The 11,965-nt window shown below is 35.2% G+C and overlaps 1 protein-coding gene across 1 annotated transcript; it reads right to left on the bottom strand.

The window, feature by feature from the left end:
• Nucleotides 1–7,673: 7,673 nt before the first annotated feature.
• LOC139567159 (uncharacterized) lies at nt 7,674–9,798 on the bottom strand. The gene is made up of 2 exons (XM_071388637.1): nt 9,507–9,798; nt 7,674–8,958 (listed from the first exon to the last, which is right to left on the bottom strand). The coding sequence occupies exon 2, from the start codon at nt 8,933–8,935 to the stop codon at nt 8,048–8,050; it is 888 nt and encodes a 295-aa protein (XP_071244738.1). The 5' UTR covers nt 8,936–8,958; nt 9,507–9,798; the 3' UTR covers nt 7,674–8,047.
• Nucleotides 9,799–11,965: the final 2,167 nt, after the last annotated feature.

Here is an 11,965-nt window from a genome sequence, read left to right as displayed (position 1 = left end):
AAAACTAATATGACCAACAAACTAATATGACCTACAAACTAATATGACCAACAAACTAATGTGAACTAATATGACCAACAAACTAATTCGACCAACAAACTAATACGACCTAAAAACTAATATGACCTAAAAACTAATATACCAACAAACTAATATGACCTAAAAACTAATATGACCAACAAACTAATATGACCTACAAACTAATATGATCTACAAACTAATATGACCAACAAACTAATACTTCCTACAAACTAATATGACCTACAAACTAATATGACCTACAAACTAATATGACCAACAAACTAATATGACCTACGAACTAATATGACCTACAAACTAATACGACCTACAAACTAATATGACCTACAAACTAATATGACCTACAAACTAATATGACCAACAAACTAATATGACCTACAAACTAATATGACCTACAAACTAATATGACCAACAAACTAATATGACCTACAAACTAATATGACCTACAAACTAATATGACCAACAAACTAATATGACCTACAAACTAATATGACCTACGAACTAATATGACCTACAAACTAATATGACCTACAAACTAATATGACCAACAAACTAATATGACCTACAAACTAATATGACCAACAAACTAATATGACCTACAAACTAATATGACCTACAAACTAATATGACCAACAAACTAATATGACCTACAAACTAATATGACCTACAAACTAATATGACCAACAAACTAATATGACCTACGAACTAATATGACCTACAAACTAATACGACCTACAAACTAATATGACCTACAAACTAATACGACCAACAAACTAATATGACCTACAAACTAATATGACCTACAAACTAATATACCAACAAACTAATACGACCAACAAACTAATACGACCAACAAACTAATATGACCTACAAACTAATATACCAACAAACTAATACGACCAACAAACTAATACGACCTACAAACTAATACGACCTACAAACTAATACGACCAACAAACTAATACGACCAACAAACTAATATGACCAACAAACTAATATACCAACAAACTAATATGACCTACAAACTAATATGACCTACAAACTAATATGACCAACAAACTAATATGAACTACAAACTAATATGACCTACAAACTAATATACCAACAAACTAATACGACCAACAAACTAATACGACCTACAAACTGATACGACCTACAAATTAATACGACCTACAAACTAATACGACCAAAAAACTAATATGACCTACAAACTAATATGACCTACAAACTAATATGAACTACAAACTAATGTGACCTACAAAGTAATATGAACTACAAACTAATATGACCTACAAACTAATATGACCAACAAACTAATATGAACTACAAACTAATGTGACCTACAAACTAATACAAACAAATATACCAACAAACTAATATGACCTACAAACTAATACAAACAAATATACCAACAAACTAATACGACCTACAAACTAATACAAACTAATATACCAACAAACTAATACAAACTAATACGAACTACAAACTAATATGAACTACAAACTAATATGACCAACAAACGAATATGACCTACAAACTAATGTGACCTACAAACTAATATGACCAACAAACTAATATGAACTACAAACTAATGTGACCTACAAACTAATATGACCAACAAACTAATATGACCTACAAAAAAATATACCAACAAACTAATATGACCTACAAACTAATATGACCAACGAACTAATACAAACTAATATGACCTACAAACTAATATGACCAACAAACTAATACAAACTAATATGACCTACAAACTAATATGACCTACAAACTAATATGAACTACAAACTAATGTGACCTACAAACTAATATGACCTACAAACTAATATGACCAACAAACTAATATGACCTACGAACTAATATGACCTACAAACTAATACGACCTACAAACTAATATGACCTACAAACTAATATGACCTACAAACTAATATGACCAACAAACTAATATGACCTACAAACTAATATGACCTACAAACTAATATGACCAACAAACTAATATGACCTACAAACTAATATGACCTACAAACTAATATGACCAACAAACTAATATGACCTACAAACTAATATGACCTACGAACTAATATGACCTACAAACTAATATGACCTACAAACTAATATGACCTACAAACTAATATGACCAACAAACTAATATGACCTACAAACTAATATGACCAACAAACTAATATGACCTACAAACTAATATGACCTACAAACTAATATGACCAACAAACTAATATGACCTACAAACTAATATGACCTACAAACTAATATGACCAACAAACTAATATGACCTACGAACTAATATGACCTACAAACTAATACGACCTACAAACTAATATGACCTACAAACTAATACGACCAACAAACTAATATGACCTACAAACTAATATGACCTACAAACTAATATACCAACAAACTAATACGACCAACAAACTAATATGACCTACAAACTAATATACCAACAAACTAATACGACCAACAAACTAATACGACCTACAAACTAATACGACCTACAAACTAATACGACCAACAAACTAATACGACCAACAAACTAATATGACCAACAAACTAATATACCAACAAACTAATATGACCTACAAACTAATATGACCTACAAACTAATATGACCAACAAACTAATATGAACTACAAACTAATATGACCTACAAACTAATATACCAACAAACTAATACGACCAACAAACTAATACGACCTACAAACTGATACGACCTACAAATTAATACGACCTACAAACTAATACGACCAAAAAACTAATATGACCTACAAACTAATATGACCTACAAACTAATATGAACTACAAACTAATGTGACCTACAAAGTAATATGAACTACAAACTAATATGACCTACAAACTAATATGACCAACAAACTAATATGAACTACAAACTAATGTGACCTACAAACTAATACAAACAAATATACCAACAAACTAATATGACCTACAAACTAATACAAACAAATATACCAACAAACTAATACGACCTACAAACTAATACAAACTAATATACCAACAAACTAATACAAACTAATACGAACTACAAACTAATATGAACTACAAACTAATATGACCAACAAACGAATATGACCTACAAACTAATGTGACCTACAAACTAATATGACCAACAAACTAATATGAACTACAAACTAATGTGACCTACAAACTAATATGACCAACAAACTAATATGACCTACAAAAAAATATACCAACAAACTAATATGACCTACAAACTAATATGACCAACAAACTAATACAAACTAATATGACCTACAAACTAATATGACCAACAAACTAATACAAACTAATATGACCTACAAACTAATATGACCTACAAACTAATATGAACTACAAACTAATGTGACCTACAAACTAATATGACCAACAAACTAATATGACCTACAAAAAAATATACCAACAAACTAATATGACCTACAAACTAATATGACCAACAAACTAATACAAACTAATATGACCTACAAACTAATATGACCTACAAACTAATATGACCTACAAAAAAATATACCAACAAACTAATATGACCTACAAACTAATATGACCAACAAACTAATACAAACTAATATGACCTACAAACTAATATGACCAACAAACTAATACAAACTAATATGACCTACAAACTAATATGACCAACAAACTAATATGACCTACAAACTAATATGACCTACAAACTAATATGACCTACAAACTAATATGACCAACAAACTAATATGACCTACAAACTAATATGACCTACAAACTAATATGACCAACAAACTAATATGACCTACAAACTAATATGACCTACAAACTAATATGACCAACAAACTAATATGAACTACAAACTAATGTGACCTACAAACTAATATGACCTACAAACTAATACAAACTAATATGACCTGCAAACTAATATGACCAACAAACTAATATGAACTACAAACTAATGTGACCTACAAACTAATATGACCTACAAACTAATATGACCAACAAACTAATATGAACTACAAACTAATGTGACCTACAAACTAATATGACCTACAAACTAATACAAACTAATGTGACCTACAAACTAATATGACCTACAAACTAATATGACCAACAAACTAATACAAACTAATATGACCTACAAACTAATATGACCTACAAACTAATATGAACTACAAACTAATGTGACCTACAAACTAATATGACCAACAAACTAATATGACCTACAAAAAAATATACCAACAAACTAATATGACCTACAAACTAATATGACCAACAAACTAATACAAACTAATATGACCTACAAACTAATATGACCTACAAACTAATATGACCTACAAAAAAATATACCAACAAACTAATATGACCTACAAACTAATATGACCAACAAACTAATACAAACTAATATGACCTACAAACTAATATGACCAACAAACTAATACAAACTAATATGACCTACAAACTAATATGACCAACAAACTAATATGACCTACAAACTAATATGACCTACAAACTAATATGACCTACAAACTAATATGACCAACAAACTAATATGACCTACAAACTAATATGACCTACAAACTAATATGACCAACAAACTAATATGACCTACAAACTAATATGACCTACAAACTAATATGACCTACAAACTAATATGACCAACAAACTAATATGACCTACAAACTAATATGACCTACAAACTAATATGACCTAGAAACTAATATGACCTACAAACTAATATGACCTACAAACTAATATGACCTACAAACTAATATGACCTACAAACTAATATGACCTACAAACTAATATGACCTACAAACTAATATGACCTACAAACTAATATGACCAACAAACTAATATGAACTACAAACTAATGTGACCTACAAACTAATATGACCTACAAACTAATATGACCTACAAAAAAATATACCAACAAACTAATATGACCTACAAACTAATATGAACTACAAACGAATGTGACCTACAAACTAATACAAACAAATATACCAACAAACTAATATGACCTACAAACTAATACAAACAAATATACCAACAAACTAATACGACCTACAAACTAATACAAACTAATATACCAACAAACTAATATGACCAACAAACTAATATGAACTACAAACTAATGTGACCTACAAACTAATATGACCAACAAACTAATACGACCAACAAACTATTATACCAACAAACTAGTGTTTTAGCTGTGCAAGTACTACAGTCAATATGTTGATAGAACTTCAGCAGCCTAGTCCCATATTTGCTTTGTTAAAATCCCCAGCTACAATAAATGCAGCCTCTGGATATGTGGTTTCCAGTTTGCATAAAGTCCAGGAAAGTTATTTGATGGCCTCTGGAATCAGTTGAATTGCTTTGGTGAGAGCGAACCAAGGATCTGCTTCCGTGTCGTATTCCTGGTCGTAATGCTGGTAGTTCTGGTGAGTTACCGCCGCTCTGATATCCAATAGTTTTTCCCGGCTGTATGTAATGACACAAAACATTGCCTGAGCTAATAATGTAAAATAGAATACATCAACAACAAAAAAATACTGCAAAGTTTCCTAAGAGCTAGTCGCGAGGCCACCATCTCCGTCGGCGCCATCTCTACTGATTGTGCCTCCATACTTCTGTAAGTTTGTATGACGTTCAGACGAGGCCCTTGACACTTGTGGGGGTCATAGAGCAAAACTAGAATACCCTCTTTCCACAGTGGGGACACATTAGTTTGTAAACCAGACGGTTTGGACGCCACAAACAGAAGTTGGCACAAATCCTCTGAAACTGGTAGGGGTTGTAAAGACAAACAGAGACCACCATCGTATTTGTCAGAGTCTCCTCTTTCCACAGAGTTGTCATAAGTTTGTAGGCCGTTCGGACGCTACAGAAGTTTTCGTCAGAAGACCGATTTCTGGGATATTTCCTGGTCTGACAAACACTGCTTTAGCTCTGCTACCTTTCATTGCAGATGAAAACCGTCAGATACTCTGTCCTCTGTGGAATATAGCCTAGCCAGGCGGCAGGGAAACTCGAGGAACTCCGTTCAAGAGAGAATACTGTTACGGGGCTCCCGTGTGGCGCAGTGGTCTAAGGCACTGCATCGCAGTGCTAGCTGTGCCACTGGAGATTCTGGTTAAATACATGTGTTATTAGGGAGAACTTGAAACAGTGTTGATACGGCATGTTAATTGCTGTGCAGGTTATGGAGTTTGTTTATTGTCACTGATCTAACTGCTGTGCCGCCCCCTGCAAGTTATGGAGTTCGTCATGAAGTGTGACATTGACATCCGTAAGGACCTGTACACCAACAATGTCCTATCTGGTGGTACCACCATGTCCCCTGGTATCGGTAACCACATACGGAGGACCTGTACGCCAACAATGTCCTGTCTGGTGGTACCACCATGTTCCCTGGTATCGGTGACCACAGGCAGAAAGAGATCGCAGCACCATGAAGATCAAGGTAAATGGCTGAGAACAGGCCTACAACACACACGTTACTGTCATCATAATACTTTAAATCACCTGTAGGATTATAGCCACTGTGTGGTCACCGATACCAGGAAACATGGTGTTTTAGCTCATAGATTCATTCATTCATTGGCAAGGACATTCTGGAATTGGAGCCTTGACCACTGGCGATTTTTCTCTTGGATCCTTGGAGCGCTTTCTTATAACAAAAATACAACATTCACAACAGCTGCATGAAAAAAGCCAACTGTAAAGGGACGTTGACCAAAACGTATTTCCAGACATATGTAACCCCATACGTTAAAGTTAAAGGGTTTACCTCTCATCTCCAGCAGTGAGTCTTCAGGCCAAATCAAACCAAACGTGAATGAGCGTGTACAAACTGGAATTACAATGCACGGTAGTGAATGACAGACAACAGACTGGCCGCGAGCGTCACAGCAGTCAACAGCTTTAAATTAGAAAGCAATTCTATATTTCTGGAGTCTACGCAAAGCAATGCTGGTAAAAGGAGCGGATAAATTGCCGGAAAATAGACTGTTTGTGCTTTGTTAGGTTTGGAATTGTGACATGTATAGTTAAAAAGTGTCTATTTAGAGTTGCTAAGTTGAACTGTCAGTGACAATAATACATATTTGAAAACAATGACATTATTTCTATCTTTGTTGATTTCGGGCTCAGGCATAAAGCCTAGACAGGCGGCTGGGAAACTCAAGGATCTCCGATCAAGAGAGAATACTGTTACGGGGCTCCCGAGTGGTGCCGTGGTCTAAGGCACTGCATCGCAGTGATAGCTGTAACTACTTGATGATCAAGTCAAAGGAAACATATCCTACAATCTGCAAGGCACCCAGACGTTGTCAAATGTGAGTTATCAGTGAAACAAAGCTTTAGGAATGTTATTTATCAGATTCTTACATTATCCACCTTAATGTGCATCTGTGAGCTTTGTCCTCTCCCATTCCTGGTCATTATAATAGACATGGTAATGTACAGTAGGTGTTATCAGATTCTTACATTATCCACCTTAATGTGCATCTGTGAGCTTTGTACTCTCCCATTCCTGGTCATTATAATATAAATGATAATGTACAGTAGGTGTTATCAGGCCTTTGTGATAAGGTCAAGCATTCAATGAATTAAAAGGTACAATGTTCTCATTTGATATGCTTTCTTTATTGATTAACATAATGATCAGTGTTACACAGGAATCATTTTAATTGTATTACTTTGCTCAGGTTTTTCAAAATAATATCTGACTAACACAATGCTACATAAAACCTTACAACCCCTTGGTATATTCAGAAGAATTAAACCTGCTGCTAAAATATAATTTCTATAATTCTATTGTTAATTGATTGAAAACAACATTAAAGAAAACTTTCTAAATGATCTCTGACAGTGACTTTATGACATAAAAGCTAACATTGTGTCAGAAAAATATTTAAAAATTAAACAGATAAATTGCCATGCAAAAGCTAATATCTGGCACAATTTTGGGCTGATTCTGCCTCTCCAACTCAGGGTTTTATTTGCCATACCAGAGGTAGAGGGGCATACCATTGTTGCCAGTATTCAGATTTTTATCGATGAGGATCAAGCTGGCCTCCTTATAAGGACAACCATCCTTGTTGTTGGATGTAACGGTCAAGGCCTTGATCGGGAGAGATCCAACTTTCTTGAACCAGACCATCACTGGCTGACCGCTTGTTCCATCATTGAGGTTAACATTCACCACGGTGAAACCAGCGTTCTGTAGGATGGAATCCTGTGCATGGTTGATGGATGCATCCATCTCGGTGATCCCGCCGCCCATTTCAGTGGATTGACGGTACCAGAGGAAGATGGGGTTTCCTCCAGAACCTCTATTGAGATCTTCATCCATCCGGATGTAGCCCTCTTTGAAAAGGTTCATGTGTTGTTGAACTGAGGTGGTGGCAGCAACGTCACAGATGTAGGTCTCACTCTTTCTCTTCAACCAGAGGGTGATGAAATCTCCTGGGTTACCGCGGTTCAGATTGCAAGGTAGCCTTTCCCAGCCGAGCTTGAATTGAGCGGCCTCTTTGTTCTCATCAGTGGTGAGGAAGAGATCTTCAATGGGAATGTCGTACTTAGGGCTTGCACCACTATGGTACCACAGCTGGATGACGTCTCCGTGTGTTCCAGAGTTGAGGTTTGCTGGGAGCTCAGTGAACCCTGCTTTTTTCAGGTCCTCTTTCATTTTATCAGTGAATGAAAACTGGACTCTGGTGATGGGTTCACCACTGCCATTTCTGAACCAGATGTAAACTTTAGTGGTGGATGAATTGCCTTGGTTGAGGTTGACATTTGTCTTTTGATAGCCTTGGCCATGAAGCTCTTTCTCCTTTTCAGGGCTAGTGGAGATTGCAATTTCTGTGATGTATTTAGAAGCCATTTTGTGTCGTTGGAGACAAGTGTCTGTAAAGTGAGAATACAGAGTGACATTGGTCAACACATCATATGAAGCATGAAATGACACACTAAATACACCAAAGACCAGGACATCTGATAAGTATAACATATGAAGGAATCAGCGACCAGCTTTACTAAGTATTTTCTACAGGTGTCCTAAAGGGGAAACAGGGCTTGATAAAATTATGACTTCAAGGATGCACAAAAACACCCTAAACAGATACTAAAACAGACATTTGGTCTCGTCTGAGTCAAATGATTCATTATAAACATATATAAATTAATTGGTTAACTGAAAAAACAACACTAAAAGACATTATCACACATCAGGAGTGGTAACACTGCCCCCTAGAGGACTTCATTAGTCATGAATTTGTTTTCGTCTTACATCAATTCTGATCCACATTGAAGACTCTGATTCTTTGATCATCTGAATCAGGTGTTATGGTGTTAGTGGAACAAGTGAAACCCATGTATCCCACCACCACCCTTTATAGTAACACAGACATACTCATATACACATCAGAACCCTTCATTGGAAGTCATTTCTTTACCTGCGATGTTGAGTTCTTCCTCTGTTCTGGAGTGTCTTCTCTGGGTGAATGTGTCTTCTCTGGGAGAATGTGTCTTCTCTGGGAGAAAGTGTCTTCTCTGGTAGAATGTGTCTTCTCTGGGAGAATGTGTCTTCTCTGGGAGAATGTGTCTTCTCTGGGAGAATGTGTCTTCTCTGGGAGAATGTGTCTTCTCTGGGAGAATGTGTCTTCTCTGGGAGAATGTGTCTTCTCTGGGAGAAAATGTCTTCTCTGGGAGAAAGTGTCTTCTCTGGGAGAAAGTGTCTTCTCTGGGTGAAAGTGTCTTCTCTGGGAGAAAGTGTCACATCGAAGAGCTGAGTGTCTCTTTTATACATTTTCTCCAGTTAAGTTGGCAAAAAATTCACCTATCAGAGTTCTACAGAATACATATTCCTAGGAACTGTATCTCTCCTCCATTCAGAGTACTACACAATACATATTCCTAGGAACTGTATCTCTCCTCCATTCAGAGTTCTAAACAATACTTATTCCTAGGAACTGTATCTCTCCTCCATTCACCTATCAGAGTTCTACAGAACAGATATTCCTAGGAACCTTCTATTTCCTCCTCCTCAGATTACACCCCTCCTCTAGTCATATCTCAACCTGTCTATCCATTACCCAGTTCATGTCTCCTTTTGACCCTGACCTTAAAGTTGGAATCCATAGAGGTGAAACTGCCACGTCAGTTTGCGATATTAAAACACAGACGTTAATTCAAACAACAAAGAACAAAAATTATTATCGGACATCGTTCCACATGATTACCTGAACAATAGAACAGCAGAGTATGTACTATGATTTAGTATTTGTTATTTATATATACATATTGTTTTAGAGGGTAGATCATATTTAATATTGCAGATAGATAGTGGCTTCTATCAGTGTAATTGTCTGCATCATTTCCAATCCCTCATATATATATTTTTATTATATTTTCTTTATGTATTATTTTGCCCCTGACGGAATCTAAAACAAAAATCTAGAAAATCACATTGTATGATTTTTAAGTAATTAATTTGCATTTTATTGCATGACATAAGTATTTGATACATCAGAAAAGCAGAACTTAAAATTTGGTACAGAAACCTTTGTTTGCAATTACAGAGATCATACGTTTCCTGTAGTTCTTGACCAGGTTTGCACACACTGCAGCAGGGATTTACCAAAATAAGTGATCTAATGACTCTACCTCCTCACAGCAAAATCTGCAGAGCTGGGATGGTTGTATCCCCCATATATATAACATTCTATTGGTTGAGAGAATGTTGTATAATAATTACAAATGAAACACTCTAAGTTTTGAATCAGGGGTCATTTTATGTATCAGTTCATAAATCATGTTCCAAGGAATTGATACAATGGAAATCTCTTCCCAACAATTTTGCAACCTGGTATATTTTCTTTATCACCATTTTCTTTAAACAATTTTGTTTCTTAATCCTTAGCCTAAAAGGTTTGGGGCCCTGCGGAAATCTAATTAACATAATAAAATAATACAATCTGTCTGTTTAGAGATATTGGGTTGGATGTGTCTCAATCCACCACATCAGCCGATGTCGCAATTCCGCATCTTTAGTGAAAAGTGTCAGAGCTGGAGTGTTGTTTGTCAGACCATGAGACATCCTGAAAATCTGTCTTCTCATGAAAATGTCTGTCGCGTCCGAACGGTTCGGTCTACAAACTAATATGACCTACAAACTAATACCACCTACAAACTAATACGATCAACAAACTAATTCGGTCTACAAACTAATACGACCTACAAACTAATACGACCTACAAACTAATTCGACCTACAAACTAATACGACCTACAAACTAATACGATCAACAAACTAATTCGACCTACAAACTAATACGACCTACAAACTAATACGACCTACAAACTAATACGATCAACAAACTAATTCGACCTACAAACTAATACGACCTACAAACTAATATGACCTACAAACTAATACGACCAACAAACTAATACGATCAACAAACTAATACGATCAACAAACTAATACGACCAACAAACTAATATGACCTACAAACTAATACGATCAACAAACTAATACGACCAACAAACTAATACGACCAACAAACTAATACGACCTACAAACTAATACGACCAACAAACTAATATGACCTACAAACTAATACGACCAACAAACTAATACGATCAACAAACTAATACGATCAACAAACTAATACGACCAACAAACTAATATGACCTACAAACTAATACGATCAACAAACTAATACGATCAACAAACTAATACGATCAACAAACTAATACGACCAACAAACTAATACGACCTACAAACTAATACGACCTACAAACTAATACGACCTACAAACTAATTCGACCTACAAACTAATATGACCTACAAACTAATACGACCTACAAACTAATACGACCTACAAACTAATATACCAACAAACTAATATGAC

The sequence above is a fragment of the Salvelinus alpinus genome, unplaced genomic scaffold, assembly GCF_045679555.1.
Source record: "Salvelinus alpinus unplaced genomic scaffold, SLU_Salpinus.1 scaffold_56, whole genome shotgun sequence".
NCBI classification, from domain to species: Eukaryota; Metazoa; Chordata; class Actinopteri; order Salmoniformes; family Salmonidae; genus Salvelinus; species Salvelinus alpinus.
The sequence above is the reverse complement of the archived record's forward strand: the minus strand, read 5'-3'. Positions and strand labels throughout refer to the sequence as shown.